Source organism: Somniosus microcephalus, chromosome 5 (genome assembly GCF_052327205.1).
Source record: "Somniosus microcephalus isolate GS21.2 chromosome 5, FLI_Smic_1.0, whole genome shotgun sequence".
NCBI classification, from domain to species: domain Eukaryota; kingdom Metazoa; phylum Chordata; class Chondrichthyes; order Squaliformes; family Somniosidae; genus Somniosus; species Somniosus microcephalus.
The window spans coordinates 24,529,299-24,548,136 of NC_140991.1; the positions used below are offsets into that span (position 1 = coordinate 24,529,299).

Here is an 18,838-nt window from a genome sequence, read left to right on the forward strand (position 1 = left end):
CCTGCAGCGATGTCCTGGGGCTGTGATGATTGACCTCCAACCACCACAACCATCTTCCTTTGTGCTCGGTATGACTCCAGCCAGCGGAGAGTTTTCCCCCCAATTCCCATTGACTTCAGTTTTACTAGGGCTCCTTAATGCCACACTCGGTCAAATGCTGCCTTGATGTCAAGGGCAGTCACTCTCATCTCACCTGGAATTCAGCTCTTTTGTCCATGTTTGGACCAAGGCTGTAATGAGGTCTGGAGCCGAGTGGTCTTGGCGGAACCCAAACTGGACATCAGTGATCAGGTTATTGGTGAGTAAGTGCTGCTTGATAGCACTGTCGACGACACCTTCTATAACTTTGCTGATGATCGAGAGTAGACTGATGGGGTGGTAACTGGCCGGATTGGATTTGTCTTGCTTCTTGTGGACAGGCCATACCTGGACAGTTTTCCACATTGTCGGATAGATGCCAGTGTTATAGCTACTGGAACAGCTCGGCTAGAGGCACGGCTAGTTCTGGAGCACAAGTCTTCAGCACGACAGCTGGGAGGTTGTCGGGGTCAACAGCCTTTGCTGTATCCAGTGCGCTCAGTTTTTCTTGACATCACCTGGAGTGAATTGAATTGGCTGAAGATTGGCTTCTGTGGCGATGGGGACCTCAGGAAGAGGCCGATATGGATCATCCACTCTGCACTTCTGGTTGAAGATGGTTGCAAATGCTTCAGCTTTGCCTTTTTCACTCACGTGCTGGGCTCCACCATCATTGAGGATGGGGATATTCAAGGAGCCTCCTCCTCCAGTTAGTTGTTTAATGGTCCACCACCATTCACAACTGGATGTGGCAGGACTGCCGAGCTTTGATCTGATCCACTGGTTGGCTCATAAAGCAGTATAAAATGGAAAGAATAGTAGCTGACAACTTTCTAGTCTGAAATACCGCAATATAAAATGTATTTACTGTTCCTAATACACCAGTGCCTGTTGAACTGTTTGTAAATCATGGACCAAGAATTTTTCTGCACGTGGCAGTGCACTAAATATGTGATGATACTTGAATGTATTAACTGATCCTGAAGGAAATGTCTTGCTCTCCATCATTTGGCCACTGCAACACATACTGATCTAGTCCAGAGTTAACTTTGAGTCCTCTCACTGTCAGTGACGATATGCTCATTGTCTTTTTCTCTGTTTGTAGATGTTCTGGCCCTGGCAGCTGCCATAAAGGATCTGACTATTTCAACACGCAAGGCTCGTACTGCCCTCTGGTGTGCACTGCAGATGACCTTGCCAAAAAGTTCCCTGGGGTTTCTCGTCAAGCAAGTTGAAATTGAAAAAGCACTAAAGGAGCTGTGTCAGGGGGGTGCTATCAAAAATGAAGACAAAAGGTTCATTGAAGAGAAAATGCTGGAGAAGCCTCAATCTGACCATGCTGGATGTGCAGCAATAAAGAGAGAAAGTGATTGTAAGAGAGAAGTGTGCTGAAAAAGTGACAGCTTAAAATACAGCTCCTGTTCTGTTTTGTGAGTTGTGCTATGGAATATTTTGAACTGTGGGTTAAGTGTTTAAAGCAGTATTGCAGTATCTGTTTGCATTGTGTGAAATTCTAGGATTAATGATGAGCCACGTGTTAAAAAAATAGTTTCCCGAAACTTGAAATTAACCTGGTGATCTGAATGGTAAGGGCAAGTTGTATACCCGAGAAGAGATAGGAGTAATGTGGAAAATAGTTACTTGGTTATCAGTTTCCGAGGAAACCTGAAAAGTGAAATTTGATCTCAGTACAGTGTGAAAATATCATTTTTTGATAACCACTTCTGTAAAATCCTGGTGCTACATCAGTTTTTGCTACAATGAGCTATTTCTGCTGCATCAAGAAATTGGCAAGTTTATTTCTATTTGAAGCTGAGACTTTGATATATGTTAATGTCACCAGATAGTAACGATTGCTGTTCAGGAGATTGCACTAAATCTTGTGTGGAAGAGAAGAGAAACCAAATAATTGCTGTTTTTTCCATACTACTGAAACAAAAATTTGAATTTTAGTGAATGAGAAGAAAAATACTGAGCTGCTGTGACAATGCTAAGGGAATACAGTACTGTTTGCAGTTTAAAGTAGTGCCCATTTTGGCCTGATTTTGGCACATTTGAGGCCTGTAAAGAATTCATGTCATTCACCTTTTATTATTTTCTAAACTGCAGTATAATTTCTACTACAAAAGTTCAATTTAGTGAAAAACCCAATTAATGAAGAATGTTCTTTAATGCTTTGCAATTATGTAGAATATTCTTGCTTTTTCATAATCTAAAGTAGTAATTATTAGAAACTGAAAAGTTCAGTCCTGATGAAGTTTAATAACTGACAATTAGACCTGTCTAACTGAGGCTTAAAACACAAGAAGACCGATTGTATCATTGAACTTTGTAAAAATAGTAATGTGCTAAACTCCACTAGAAATGCATGGTTTATATATTCAATAGGTTATTTATTTTCCCATTCTAGCTGAAATTTTATGCATTGTAATAGAATTTGTTACAACCTTCTCATTTTTACTTGTTATGTACCCTAGTCAAATCCTACATTTAGTTTGGGGCCCTGAAACATTGGAGCAGTACTGTCTACTTTCCATGGTATTGTGTTACTGACCTTTGGTAAGGAGATATGAGGAAGTTTAGAAAAATTACAAAATTGGAATCCTGTATTTGTTTAAAAATACTGTTTAGATAATTGAGTACTTTCAATCACTTTTAACTTAAATTTTATCTTTAACTCTACTTTGTAGAAACCTGAATAAATCAGATTGTAATTGTAATCAGAACCAAAAAGAGGGCTATTTGGAAAAAAAGATCTTGCCTATCCAATCAGCTAACAAGATCTTCATAACTCACTGGTTGGTTATGGTGTTGCAGAGTTATAATAAGATATATTATTTAACAATTCTGTTTGAAATTGTTTGCTGAAGAATACACTGTTATGTGCCTGCGCATCCAAGAACAATTTAGTTAATTATGTCAAGCACTTACAAGCAGTCATCCAATTTTTAACTTGGTGAGTGAGTTACTTAGTTATAGGGTTCTTTTCACAGATGAGCAAACTGAGAGAACTGTACATGCATTCATCTATGTGGGCCTAACACCTCAGACATTTAAACATGCATCAGTAACTTTTATTAGCCTTTGAGCTCACTTCACAACAGATAAATTCTTGTGTTTGGACTCCATAAAAGGTAGGGATGTCGTAAAGATTGGTATTTTCACCTAATCACAGAAACCCCACAATGCAGATAGAGGCCATTTCGGCCCATCGAGCCTGCACCGACACATATCCCACCCTATCCCCGTAACCCCACGTATTTAATCCCCCTAACACTAAGGGTCAATTTATCATAGCCAATCAACCTAACCCGCACATCTTTGGACTGTGGGAGGAAACCGGAGCACCCGGAGAAAACCCACGCAAACACGGGGAGAATGTGCAAACTCCACACAGACAGTCACCCGAGGCCGGATTCGAACCCGGGTCCCTGGCGCTGTGAGGCAACAGTGCTAACCACTATGCCACCGTGCTGATGTCTGATTGCGGTTAACAGCCCATGAACCAGTATAGTATTTACAGCTTTCTCATGATAAAATTCTGCTGGAACCCACATCGTCTCAAAGCAAATCTATTTTTCATTTTTATACTTTCTCTGTTAATTTTATATCATTACCCCTCTTCTCAAGGTAATTATGCATTATAATTCATGGTACTATAGGCATTGGTGGTCCATAATACCTCGTTCATGTGCGAGCAACAACAGTGAGTGCTGGTAGGCTACTTAACTAACTGTAGAACTATTACAGTCAAGCCTGATCCTGTACTCAACCAGCATCTACACATGCACCTCCAGTAGCAGTCAACAGATAGCAATCTGCTGTGGCCTATATATTAATTTTTATTCTTCCTCACTGTATTAGAGATACTAGGGTTGATTTTCAAATTGCCACCCAGGTGTAAAACTCCCATTATAGAAACTACCCGATTTTAATTTTCATTTAAATCAACACCAGTTTTACACCATGGCAAGTTGAAAATCAACCCAACTGGAGCTAATTGTAGTGTACCCACCAGGCATCAAGCCTAAAATGTTTCTAGTCCCTTTGGCTCATGACTACTCCATGATGTGCATTTGCCAACTAACAAAACATTTGAAGTACACTGTAGTATTTAACTGCACTGTCAAAAAATGTGGTTGAGCCAGTATTTTAGTTTAGTGGGGGGACGGGTAGGGAGAGAAGAACTCACTTTATTTTCTTTCTACAGAGAAAGTTTTCAGCTGCAATTTAAACTCCTATTTTATGTGTCTGAGTGTTTTTCATTACATTCTAATTTGATTACTATTTGGGGGAGGAGTGGGAGAAAAGAATGTCTGTCGTTGACTTCTAATTTCACAAGTACCACTGATGTGCCAAATGGATTAAGACAAAATTTAAAAATTCACTATACAAATGAAATTTTCAGGAAAAAAGAGTTTATCTTGGGAACATGAATATGAATCTTCACTAGGGAAAATAACACCATGTTAACCACAAGTAAAATTCAGTACCACCTTAACTGACGATCTTTCTCTCATCGACCTTATTTTTCTTCTTGGTCTACTTCATGTTGCAGCATTTCTGCTAGCTTCTATAGAGTGCAGTACTCAGCTGTGGAGTATGTGGACCAGCTTTTTCCAATTAGTTAAAAAAAAAAATGTAACTTGGCTGGAGTACTTTCTCACTGAGAAAAGGACTCCGTGAATGTGGAAGATCTGATTTTGCATTGTGTTAAACCACTGTTAGGGGAAAAACAGGAATCTTGCTAACTGTACCACCTGTCGTTTTCTGCATCATCCTTTCCCCTATCCATATTCCTACATGGTGAGAACCGGCATTGAATTGAAATCCTAGAAATAACACCCATCACCTTTCATCATCAATAGGAAAACCTTTTCCAATATATCAAGGATTTTACCAAAGAATTCCTTGAAAATAAAACAAAAGAAAATTGCTGCTAATTAAGCAAACTGACAATTTTGCTAATATTGTAATGTAAATCAGCAGAAATAGTCATTTCAAACTTAAAAATCAAAAGGCATAGAAACTATTGTTCATACTTTTTGTTGCACCAAGGACAAGGTCCTTTGTTTATGTGGAGGAGGATTTTCTGTTTGCTCTTTTAGCAAAATTTTAGGTGTATTCTTTATAAATTTGTTTGATGCTGTTACAAATAGCATAAAGAGGAAATCTTCCCTCTTCCACCACTCTATTTTTAAAATATAAGTTTTTTTCTAGTTTCTGATATCATTCCAATTAGTAGAGTTTAGAAACAAACAATTTAATGATTGCCTTGTTTGCAAGTTTTTCTAGATAGGGCCCAAAAAAAATCAAAGTTAAAGCAGTCCACACCAAAAAGTGTAAGGCAATTGAATCAAGCTGTAAACCACACTTTGTACCAAATGCAAATTAGGCCAATATTAAATGAATCTCTTGAACAGGATGTTGGTTAAAAGTGACCAATGGCATGTTTTTATTGCACTGTACTGTTAACCTAAGACATGTGAACTGCCCTAGTTTGGAACCCATGCTCCCAATCTAAACAGCTGTTTTTGTTCCTGAATTGATCTATCTACTCAAAACATAATTTTATCATGCTTTGTAATACCTGGGCTGCTGAGGCTGTTAAATTAGAAAACTGGGTGACAACTTTCATTCTCTACATTTTAAAGTGTCGTTAAAATGGGAATATAATGCGGATCTAGGAACACAAGTATTACTTGCTCAATGAAAAATGTATCCACCAGAATTCTTTAGATGGTTACTGTTGGGTGCTTAATTAGAAAATGGTCTTGGTCAGTTGAGGGATTTGTGATCATTATAAACTGCTCTACTGAGGAGGAATAATCCAACTTGTTCAGCCTGAAATTTCCCATAGTGCAATGTTTGTAATGTCATCATCCCTGCATTTCAGAACTAAAAGCCTGAATAAGTATGAGTGCTACATAACTTGGAGTAATTTCATTTTAAGTCTGTAATCTGTATTTAAAAAAACCATTTAAGAAAGAAAAAGAATTGTTACTCAGGATTAGTTCTTAGATTTACTAACCCTCTGTGTTGGGGAAATAAAAGTAGTACCTGTATTTGATCTAGCATGCACTTAATGAAGACAAAATTGATTTTTTTTTGTAATATCTGTTTAAGGAATTATTTTTAAAGCATTCCATATTTATTTTAATATTGATTCAATCTTAATTTAAATTCAGATTTAGTATCTAATGTACTGTATTAATGGGACTATTCTTGCCAAACCATCCTAATAATCAGATTAACTGTTTACTCAGGAAATATATATTTAATATTTAGTTTTTTGGGTTGTATGTGCAAAGTATTTTTCACAGATCTAACTATGTACAGTACTAGGTTACCAAAGCTATTTTTCTTTAACTGATTTATTTCTAGAATTCTGGAAACCATTTTGTGACTGTATAGAGACATTCTATTACATTATAGAGCTAGTCGTATGCTAGTCTTCATACTTGGGCTTAGACAATCAGAAGTCTTGCATCTTAAAGCTTTGTGAATGTAGAGAAGGATTAAGATATTTATAGGATTATTAACATAGGTCAAAAATTCTGTTTTTTTCTCCATATTACACTACTTACACTGTTGTCAATTTAATGCTTTTAACAAAATTTATGATGTAATCTTGTTTTTGAAAAATGGTATTATAAACCAGGTAGTATTCATAGTTGTTTGTATTTGGAAAGATTGGCTCAGGGAGGAATCTCTTTGGGACTATGCTAACTATGAGAAATTATATTTGAAGGCAAAGTAGTAGCGCCTATGGAAATGATATTAGTTCTGCATAAGCATAAAATTATTAAAAAGGCAGCATTGATTGTCTTTGGGTTTAATTGTATTGAGATCTACAGTTACAAGCAACTAACAACCAATTGAAATATGCAAGAAACAATAGTCTGAATAGCTTCCCAAATACGACTTTGTAATACATTTTCACTTTACATATTTTAAAAAGATTCTTGTATGGAATGCATTTTTTTCTAGAACTTTAAATTTAATTTCATAGGCAAATCATTGTGTTTTGATTTAAATATGTTTACACTTATTAAATGTATGTGTAGTCTAATTAAACCAACCATTAGGAATCATTTCAAAACAGTACTGCATTTCATACACGTTTATATGAAAGTATAAGACACAGTTTTCACTAATCTCTCTTTCACAACACAGTGCAGCGTAAAACTGTTTAGATATGTTCGTACAGGAGAGTGTAACAGTTCACAAAGACACATACACCACAACACAATGTAACTATAAGTAGACAGTTTTTTTTATCAACAACACAAATTAATTAATGAACAGTAAATTTATAAATTAGGGTTTGCCTACAAAACAGTAGTGACTGCACTCCAAAAATAATTCATTGAATGTAGAATTTTAGGATGACCTGAGGTTATGACAGGATCTATATAAGTACAGGTTTGTTCTTTATGTATGACACAGGGATGTGTAATACTCAACTGTAAGACGTTGAGGTATATTGCCATTAATTTTATTTTTGACAAAGGAAAGCAGAGGTTAATAAATTAGTGCTGAGTTAATACTTTTTAACTTGGGAAAATTGAGGGAAAGAGTGAATGCTCTGCAGCTTCCCTTCTACATAATGTACTTAAATGATACAGATGAACACATTATTTGACTTGAGAACAACTTTATCTTCTAAATAAAAGGTAATGCAAAGTGGGTTTGAGCATTTAGGCTTTGGTTAAGCTTACATAACTTAATATTTGCTAATACAGTTAACCTTAATCTAACAGTGCTGCGGCAGAGCATGTGCTTTCGTTGGGCATGTTGAAATGAATTACTGTAGTAATTCAGAGTTTCTGAAATGTGAAAATATACTTTTTCCATTGATTTATTTTGACAATATAAATAAAATCTAACCCATGATTTGTGTGAAAAAAGCTTCAAAGGCATTTACCCATTAGGTAGCTGTTTTGTTAAGGTTTCTAGCAGATGCAAATAAAACCTATAGCTATCATCATTTAGCTTGCACTATATAAATATGGTATGAGATCAGAACCATGCATATTTTAGGATTTTTTAGACTGCTTTCCATTATGTATTACCATGCTCCCAAAACATATTATACTCAGCCTGCAAAACACTGATAAAATTACTTTCTTAACCAACCTTGGTCCTCTCTCTCTCTCCACCCCCCATAACAAAATCCAAACTGTGCAAAGACCAGCTTACATTCTGTATGGATTTTTGGTTTTCATTAAAAAAAAATTACCCTTTTAAAACTTTAAATAAGTAAATGCTACATTCTTACCACTATTTCACTGCTGATATCTTGAACTCATACTCGTGTACAAATTGTGTTGGGAAGCATTCCATGTTAGGGACTTGATTTAGTATAGAAAGAATAGCATGTGCATTTATTTGGTGTACAGCGAACACAGCTCCTCCCCCCCCCCCCCCCCGCACTGGCCAGTAATTAGTAAGAATTGGACTAATAATATTTTTTAAAGTATCAATTTTTTCCTTTTCATTACATTCATGGTATCCAGTTATAGCAATTCCTAATTCAACAATGAAAATAACCAAATAATATCTTTAAAATTATGTGCAGATTGAGATGCCTTGAGGGTAAAAATTCTACTTGTTCTCTTGCCAGCCCATTCGCTTTAATTGACAGACAATCGTGGGCTTTCAAGCCCAGAAGTGAAAACTTTACCCCCTAACGTTTAGTGCAAGTTTGTAGTCACATTAATATAGACTAAAGACTACATACATCCAGAGTCTAGTTATAGTTACCAATTTATTCACAAATAAAAATCAGTACTGTAGAGCACTTTTTCTATTGTAAGTTGCCGAATTTATTTTTCTTACTGCACCAATTTTACATGGCTGTCACAAATTTGGGATTATTCAGGGCGAGAACAGTTAGTGAATTTTAGAAATCACATATTGAATTTGTTGAAACATTCCAGGAATATATTCATCACTTGCAAAAGAATGAATACATTTCACCTTTCTGGTTAGTATGGTCCACACATGTAACTTTACAACCATTCTGAATTTATAAAGGAAACGGTTGCCAGTCAAAATCCACAGAAATCAGTGCTGCCTTTTATAATCTAGATTGCAACATGCCTTTGTATAATAGGTTTACAGTTCTCATTTTTGGTATAAATTTTATGGAAATAGTTTGCTACAGATTTTAATAAAGCATTAAAACCGTACACAAATATTTAAATGTACGGCAATGTGACCTACGTAACGAAGGGAATAAAAGATGATTTGGTCGTGCATTTTTGAAAATCTTAGATTTTGTTTACACAAATTTATTTTTGTAGCCATACTGGATTGTGCTCTAGTAATGAATGTATTGGGCATTGTAGATCATGTTTTGGGTTATATGTGTCTGTTAATTTGTATTCATGGTGTGTGTAATCTTTCTAAATCATTTTGATGTGTATTTTAAATATGCTAATGTGCCTTTTACTGATTATATTTTCTTTCAAAAGCTGTTTGTATGTTGGATTCAGCAGCTTTATAATTACTCGTTATTACTGATAGTTAAAACATTGTTAGTTTCTGCTAGCAGTTCACAGAAAATCAGTTATATAATGTATGGCAATGCATAGCTAACAGTGTAGCATGTTAATTTTCTTATGTATTTATTAGTCTGGTTCAGTAAAAGGCATGAGGCACTGTTGCTTAATGGTACTGTTGTAAAGTCAATCAACATTCACTGATTGGTATATAATGGCATGGAATGTAACTTATGCAATAATCTACAAACTGTATTCTCATCAAATGAGGAGTATGTTATCCATAATGTCAGTATGTTCTATCTTGGATCAGTGTGAAATTTACTAACAACTTGATAGCTTTTAGGTGCTAGAATGTCATTAAGCGCTTATATACTTTTGCCTTTTAGTTCTGACTGAATTTGCTCATTTAACAATGAGGGGTTAACCCTCAACACCCTATGCCCCCAGTTGAAAATTTAAAAGCATTTGTGGTACTTCAATATTTCCAAGTTTTTTAATGTAATATGTTTAATCATGTCTTTTGCCTTGATCACCAACATTAGATTTAATTATACAGGAAATTTGGTTTGCCTGAGGAAAGATGTTTTTGTTTGCCCCACAAATAAGAACATACAATTTATAACTAATGGGGAACTTAATTATCATCATTTGTTAGTTTTGCATCAACAAAGGGGAACAATTTTCAAAAGCAAAATAATTTGAGTTTTGGATAGTTAATCTTTTTCACTGCACTTTCCTTGGGTGATGTGGTCTTTAGCCAATGCAACTAATTGATTTTTAAAAAAACATATTTTTATTTAAATTGTGTGTTTTAGCCAGAGACAAACTGGAAATGAGCATGTTTCTAAATCACTGGATTTCTGGAATACCTTTATGGTTTGTGTATAATAAGAATTCCATTGTTTTCTTGAGGTAGAGGGGTACAGAGACTTTTTAAGACCAATGTGCAATCGCAGACTTCTCCTGTGAGAGTGAAGTGTTGGAAAAGTATTATCTACTTTTGCGGGATAACAGCATCTTCTAGTGAATACTATCATCATATACTGCATATAATGGGAAGAAAATAACCTATATTGCTGCTGTATAAATGTTATGGCAAAAGTTTAATATTTTAGTCCCTCTTGATAGAATCATGTGGTTGGGTTGCTCTATTCTTGAGATGTTCCACAGATGTACAAGATGTTGTGGTCTGATCTGTAAGTTCAATCATTTCTTATCTCAGATGAAAGGACAAAGACTGAAAATCTTGATCTCAAACTTTCAGAGGAGAAGTCAGCAGTACACATTGTGTAGACCAGTCATAAAGTTCTGTTAATGAATGCCGTTTAATTATAATTGTACTGTCTTTGTGAATCACTTAAAACAATGTTCTTTTGTTACAAATGTTGCTGAATTCAGTCTTGCTAACAATCAAATTATTGTATTTTGCAGTCAGCCATGGCCTCCAAGTGCTGAATTATTTTAAAGTTACAGTTTATATTTAACTGGGGCGTGTAGCAGCTTTGGAGCTGTTTTAAAAACAAAAGTTTGAAAATTAGCACATTACTGCAAAGAAATAAAAGTTTAAATTAGTTTGATGTTAATCTTTTTGATTGTGTTTTTATTCTTGGGTATGAAACTGATATGTTTGCTGCAAACACACAGCAGAAGCCTATGCCCTTTAACAAAGTGGTACATTTTTTGAAAACTGGGTATTTTCACCTCAGGACCACTACCTGTGTTCACTTCATTCTCATGATAGCGATATATTTTGACTTGTAAGATTTACAATCTTTTCATCAGTGCTTTTTTTACTATGGGGCTGTGAGCATTGCTTAGTTCCTATTTATAAAACAAAGATGTACTGCATGAAGGCAAATTCAAACATGCATTCACTCCTGTCAATTAAATCAGTTTTCACTGACTAGTTTGCTTCCTTCCAACAAACAATTGATTGCATCCTTGAGAGTCTGGAGGGAGCTTTGACCCAGGAGAGTTGACCCAAAAGGCTGGAGCAAAGATCCATCTGCATGGAGTTTGGAAAAACTGGTGGCGTGTACTGCAGATAGAAAATCTTAATGAACCAGTTTTATAGGAGGAACTGAACTCCGTCACCTAATAATGGTAGGCTGTTTGTGTTAATGATATGCTGACTTCTTAGCGCTGATGGTGGGAGAGGTCTGCAATGGTTTTTGTAAACAGTGACTTGCCTTGGAGTTGCCGCTCTGACGCTGGTGAATAGGATTCTGTTGAGACATGCATAGCCTCAATATTACAGCATGCACGTTTGGTTTCTATCCACAAGATGGAAACCCAAGTGTCTGAGAACTACCAAGGAATTTTGGAATATCAGGCTCTTTAGGTTGTTGCTGCATCAATAAAAGGTGGTCTGATGATCTACAGAATATTGAGAAACGCAATGTGGAGTTCTTTTCAGCATTCCATAGGGACCAGACCGCTCCCTCCGCGACACCCTGGTCCACTCCTCAATCACCCCTAACAGCCATTCCCCTTCTCCTGGCACCTTCCCGTGCAAGCGCAGGAGATGCAACACATGCCCTTTTACCTCCTCCCTTCCCACTGTCCAGGGCCTTAAACACCCCTTCCAGGTGAAACAGCAATTTACTTGTACTTCTTGCAATTTAGTATACTGTATTCGCTGCTCACGATGCGGTCTCCTCCACATTGGGGAGATCAAATGCAGATTGGGCGACCGCTTTGTGGAACACCTCCGTTCAGTCAGTAAGGGTGAGCCTGAGCTTCCGGTCGCCTGTCACTTTAATTCTCCGTTTCACTCCCACTCTGTCCTTGGCCTATTACATTGTTCCAATGAAGCTCAACGTAAGCTCGAGGAACAGCACCTCATCTTTCGATTAGACACTTTACAGCCTTCTGGACTCAACATTGAGTTCAACAATTTCAAACTATAACCCCTGCCCCCATTTTTCATGCTGTATGATTTTGCCATTCCCATTTGCAACATTTTATCTTTCCTGCCTCTTACATAAGCACAGTATGTTCTGTAGTGTCCGAGGATCAATAATACTCAGATTGCAGGAGAACAATAAAACAGGTATTTACTGAACAGAGAGTAATTCAAGACTGAAATACAGAAGCCTGCTATGGCTTTATATACAGGGGTGGTTACTGCCGGTACTGCAGTATAGAATCAGTTCTTCTCTTAAAGGCACATACACAACAATTCCTCCCCTTTTAGATAAACAGTACATAACATTCATTTAACAACTAAATAAAAACTAATTACAATTACAATTTTCTCTGTACTACATACATCAACTGAAATAATCCTTTTATAAGTTCAGTCTTTGAGGAGGCTTCCTGATCCTGACTGGATAGCGCCTTTCTCGAGTATCCTGTTCTTGTGGCGGAGTTGATTCTGGCTCATTGTCATTGGTTGGTTCGTCAGCTTCCAATACTACTGCTTCTGAGGTAGATGCAATCTGTACTTTGGGTTGATTACCAGGTGCACCTGCTCGTGGTATGGGTTTGGCTTGTTCCTGTGACTCTAGAATCTGGTCAGCATGGCATCTCACGATGCTCTCTCCAACGTCCACTGTGTACATTAGTGGTCCCTGCTGTGTGCATATCGTTCCTGGCTGCCATTTTTCTGTTCGGTAGTCGCGGGCCAAGACTGGTTGCCCTATCTTGAAGCTCCTGGTTGGCTTCTCATTTCTGTGCTGGTTTCTTTTATGGAACTTGAATCTTTCTGCTATCAGCAGCGGTGTAGGGTTTAGGTGTTCCTGTAAGATATTAACAATCTCTTCAAAACTTTTCTCCATTGGTTTAGCTGGGATAATTAAATTCCGCAATAGGCCGTACGTTCTTGCGCCCATCAAATTTAATAATACCGACGCCTTCTTTCCATTGGCCACCTCATTGGCATTGCAGTACACTTCAATTCTTTACACATACGTGGTCCAGTCTTCTACCTCGTTTTAGAAAGCAGTGATACTGCCACTCTTCGGCATCTTGGGTGATTTAAAATGGCGCCTCCCGCGCTTTTTCTTCTTCCCCAATGTAATAAAATGGCGCCTCCCGCGCTTTTCCTTCTTCCCCAATGGAATAAAATGGCGCCTCCCGCGCTTTTCCTTCCCCTTGCTGCCACGCTGTTCCTAGCGTTCTACAGGGTAATGGCGGCGACCCGCGGCTTCGGCGCGTCTCACTTTTCCTTCCCCGCGTTCTATCCTCTCCACGCTGCCCTGTTCTTGAGCACCGACCGCGCCCTGTGCGCTCCACCCTCTCTTCCTCCCGACGACGCTGCACGGCCCCTTTGCAGAGCCGCTTGATCGAGCCTGAGCCCGCCGCTGTCCGGAAGGGTCAGCGCACTACCTGCTACCAGCACGACTTGCTGGAACACCTCGACTGGAGCCAGGCCCAGCTCTCCACAGCCTCCCCTGCAACTCTCCGATGGATCCCTGGGCGGTTGCCCGCGGTCGACGCCCGCCGTTCTGACTTCGACCTCCAAGAAGCTTCTCTTCAGGGAAAAGATCCCCGTGAGGTGATGCAGTACTGCAGGTGAGTTCAAACCTGCCCGTCGCCAGTGTAGTGTCCGAGGATCAATAATACTCAGACTGCAGGAGAACAATAAAACAGGTATTTACTGAAGAGAGTAATTCAAGACTGAAATACAGAAGCCTGCTATGGCTTTATATACAGGGTTGGTCACTGCCGGTACTGCAGTATAGAATCAGTTCTTCTCTTAAAGGCACATACACATGTTCCTTCAATCCCCCCCCCCCCGTCTCTGCACCTGCTTAATATCTGTTACATCTCCAGCTTTTTCCGGTTCTGCTGAAGGGCCCCAGACCTGAAACATTAACTCTGTTTCTCTCTCCACAGATGCTGCCTGGCCTGCTGAGTGTTTCCAGCGTTTTCTGTTGTTCCAGATTTCTAGCATCCGCAGTATTTTGCTATTGTATTAGGTTAGATATTGCTTTTAGCTGGAGGACAGATTGTAGCGAAGGATGATTTTTTAAAAATTCATTGATGGGATGTGGGCGTCGCTGGCTAGGCCTGCATTTAGTGCCCATCCCTAATTGCCCTTGAGAAGATGGTGGTGAGCCGCCTTCTTGAACCGCTGCAGTCCATATGGTGTAGGTACACCCACAATGCTGTTAGGAAGGGAGTTCCAGGATTTTGGCCCAGCGACAGTGAAGGAACGGCGATACAGGTCCAAGTCAGGATGGTGTGTGGCTTGGAGGGGAACTTGTAGGTGGTGATGTTCCCATGCGTCTGCTGCCCTTGTCCTTCTAAGTGGTAGAGGTCGCGGGTTTGGCAGGTGCTGTTGAAGGAGCTTTGGCGAGTTGCTGCAGTGCATCTTGTAGATGGTACACACTGCAGCCACAGTGTGCCGGTGGTGGAGGGAGTGAATGTTGAAGGTGGTGGATGGAGTGCCAATCAAGCGGGCTGCTTTATCCTGAATGGTGTCGAGCTTCTTGAGTCTTGTTGGAGCTGCACTCATCCAGGCAGGTGGAGAGTATTCCATCACACTCCTGACTTGTGCCTTGTAGATGGTGGAAAGGCTTTGGGGAGTCAGGAGGTGAGACACTCGCCGCAGAATTCCCAGCCTCTGGCCTGCTCTTGTAGCCACAGTATTTATATGGCTGGTCCAGTTCAGTTTCTGATCAATGGTAACCCCCAGGATGTTGATAGTGGGGGATTCAGCGATGGTAATGCCATTGAATATCAAGGGGAGATGGTTAGAGTCTTGCTTGTTGGAGATGGTCATTGCCTGGCACTTGCGTGGTGTGAATGTTACTTGCCACTTGTCAGCCTAAGTCTGAATGTTGTCCAGGTCTTGCTGCATATGGACACGGACTGCGTCAGTATCTGACGAGTCTCGAATGGTGCTGAACAGTGTGCAATCATCAGCGAACATCCCCACTTCTGACCTTATGATGGAGGGAAGGTCATTGATGAAACAGCTGAAGATGGTTGGGCCTAGGACACTGCCCTGAGGAACTCCTGCAGTGATGTCATGTGATTGAGATGAATGACCTCCAACAACCACAGCCAACTTCCTTTGTGCTAGGTATGACTCCAACCAATGGAGAGTTTTCCCCTTGATTCCCATTGACTTCAGTTTTGCTAGGGCTCCTTGATGCCACACTCGATCAAATGCTGCCTTGATGTCAAGGGCAGTCACTCTCATCTCACCTCTTGAGTTCAAAGATTGATAATGAAAGAAAATAAAAAGCGTAAACTAGCAAGAAATATAAAAACATTGTAAGAGCTTCTACAAGTATGTAAAAAGGAAAAGTAAAGGATCCTCTAAGAAAGAGTGATCATAGCATAGTTGAACTTCAAATTCAATTGGAGGGTGAGAAAGTTGGGTCTCAAACCAGTGTCCTGATCTTAAATAAAGGCAATTACAAAGGTATGAAGGCAGAGTTGGCTAAAGTAGACTGGGAAAATAGATTAAAGGGTAAGATGTTTGATAAACAATGGCAGACATTTAAAGAGATATTTCATAACTCTCAACAAAAATATATTCCAGTGAGAAGGAAGAACCATCTGTGGCTAACGAAGAAAGTAAAGGATGGTATCAAATTGAAAACAAAGGCATACAATGTTGCCAAAATTAGTGGAAGGCCAGAGGATTAGGACATTTTTAAAAACCAGCATGGGGGAATCTAGAACTACGGGGCATAGTTTCAGAATAAGGGGTCGCCCATTTAAAACTGAGATGAGGAGGAACTTCTTCTCTAAGGGCTGTACATAGATACATAGAAGATAGGAGCAGGAGTAGGCCATTCGGCCCTTCGTGCCTGCTCCGCCATTCGATGAGATCATGGCTGATCCTTTAATTCAGTATCCCGTCCCCGCCTTCTCTCCGTAACCCTTAACCCCTTTTGCCCGTAGAAATATATCTAATTCCCTCTTAAATATATTTAATGAGCTGGCGTACACTGCCCTCTGTGGCAATGAGTTCCACAGGTTCACCACTCTCTGAGTGAAGAAATTCCCCCTCATCTCTGTCCTAAATGGTTTAGCCCTTATCCTTAAATTATGTCCTCTAGTTCTGTTCTCACCCGCCAAGGGAAACATTCCTTCTGCATCCAGTCTGTCTAGACCTGTCAGAATTTTATACACTTCTATGAGGTCCCCTCTCAATCTTCTAAACTCCAGTGTGTACATCCCTAAACTACATAGTCTCTCCTCATAGGTCATTCCCGCCATTCCTGGTATCAGCCTGGTGAATCGCCGCTGCACCCCCTCCATGGCAAGAACATCCTTCCTCAGATGAGGCGACCAAAACTGTACACAGTACTCGAGGTGTGGTCTCACCAGTGCCCTGTACAGCTGCAGCAAGGTATCCCTGTTCCTGTATTCTAACCCTTTTGCTATGAAGGCCAGCATACCGTTTGCCTTCTTGACCGCCTGTTGCACCTGCATGCTCGCCTTCAGTGACTGGTGTACAAGAACACCCAGGTCTCTCTGTACTTCCCCCTCTCCTGTAAATCTGTGGAATTCTCTACCCCAGAGAGCTGTGGAGGCTGGGTCATTGAATATAATTAAGGTGGAAATGGACAGATTTTTGAACAATAAGGGAGTGATAGGTTATGGGGAGTGGGCAGGGAAATGGAGCTGAGCCCAAGATCAGATCAGCCATGATCTCATTAAATGGTGGAGCAGGCTCAAGGGGCCAAATGGCCTACTCCTGCTCCTATTTCTTATGTTCTATTAGCAAATGTAAATGTGGGTCCCTTAAAGGCTGAGACAGGAGAAATTATAATGGGGAATAAGGAAATCAGAGATGTTAAACAAATATTTTGTATGTCTTCACAGTAGAAGCACAAAAAACATACCAGAAATAGTGGGGTATCAACGGTCTAATGAGAGTGAGGAACTTATTAGTAAAGGAAAAGGGAAAATTAATGGGACCATAAGCCAAAAAATCCTGTGGACCTGATGGCCTATATCCTAGGGTTCTAAAAGAGATAGCGGATGCATTGGTTGTGATCTTCCAAAATTCCCTATATTCTGGAATGGTCCCTGCGGATTGGAAGGTAGCAAATGTAACACCGCTATTCAAGAAAGGAAGGAGAGAGAAAACAGCGAACTACAGACCAGTTAGGTTGACATCAGTCATCGGGGGAAATTCTGGAATCCATTAAGGAAGTGGTAACAGGGCACTTAGAAAATCCTAGAATGGTTACAGCACAGAAGGAGGCCATTCGGCTCATCGAGCCGGCTCTCTGCAAGAGCATTTCAGCTTGTCCCACTCCCCTGCCCTTTCCCCGTAGCCCTGCAAATTGTTTTCCTTCAGGTACTTATCCAATTCCCTTTTGAAAGCCACGATTGAATCTGCCTCCACCACCCTTTCGGGCAGTGCATTCCAGATCCTAACCACTCGCTGTGTAAAGTTTTTCCTCATGTCGCCTTTGGTTCTGCCAATCACCTTAAATCTGTGTCCTCTGGTTCTCGACCCTTCCACCAATGGGAAGTTTCTCTCTATCTACTCTGTCTAGACCCCTCGCGATTTTGAAGACCTCTATCAAATCTCCTCTCGACCTTCTCTGCTCCAAGGGGAACAACCCCAGTTTCTCCAGTCTATCCACGTAACTGAAGTCCCTCATCCCTGGAACCATTCTTGTAAATCTTTTCTGCACCCTAAGGCCTTCACATCCCTCCTAAGGCACGGTGCCCAGAATTGGACACAATACTCCAGTTGAGGCCGAACCAGTGTTTTATAAAGGTTCATCATAACTTCCTTACTTTTATACTCTGCCTCTATTTATGAAGCCCAGGATCCTGTATGCTTTTTTTAACCGCTTTCTCAACCTGACCTGCCACCTTCAACGATTTGTGCACATGCACCCCCAGGTCTCTCTGTTCATGCACCCACTTTAGAATTGTACCCTTTAGTTTATATTGCCTCTCCTCGTTCTTCCTACCAAAATGTATCACTTTGCACTTTTCTGCATTAAATGTCATCTGCCACGTGTCCACCCATTCCACCAGCCTATCTATGTCCTCTTGAAGTCTATCACTATCCTCCTCACTATACTTCCAAGTTTTGTATCAATTGCAAATTTTGAAATTGTGCCCTGTACACCCAAGTCATTAATATATATCAAGAAAAGCAGTGGTCCTGGTACCGACCCGCTGTGTACCTTCCTCCAGTCTGAAAAACAACCGTTTACCACTAATCTCTGTTTCCTGTCACTTTCAAATTTCATATCTATGCTGCCACTGTCCCTTTTATTCCATGGGCTTCAACTTTGCTGGCAAGCTTATTATGTGGGACT

General features: G+C 39.8%; 1 protein-coding gene across 2 annotated transcripts in view; it reads left to right on the top strand.

Moving 5' to 3' along the window:
* LOC147116957 (meiosis-specific coiled-coil domain-containing protein MEIOC-like) overlaps positions 1–11,170 on the top strand; it is a 101,470-nt gene extending 90,300 nt beyond the window's left edge. For both annotated transcript variants that reach the window (XM_085987450.1, XM_085987449.1), the window contains one exon: positions 1,184–11,170. In XM_085987450.1, the coding sequence (XP_085843576.1) occupies positions 1,184–1,470 (287 nt within the window). In that variant the 3' untranslated portion in view covers positions 1,471–11,170. The remainder of the gene's footprint in view (positions 1–1,183) is intronic.
* The last annotated feature ends 7,668 nt before the right edge of the window (positions 11,171–18,838 follow it).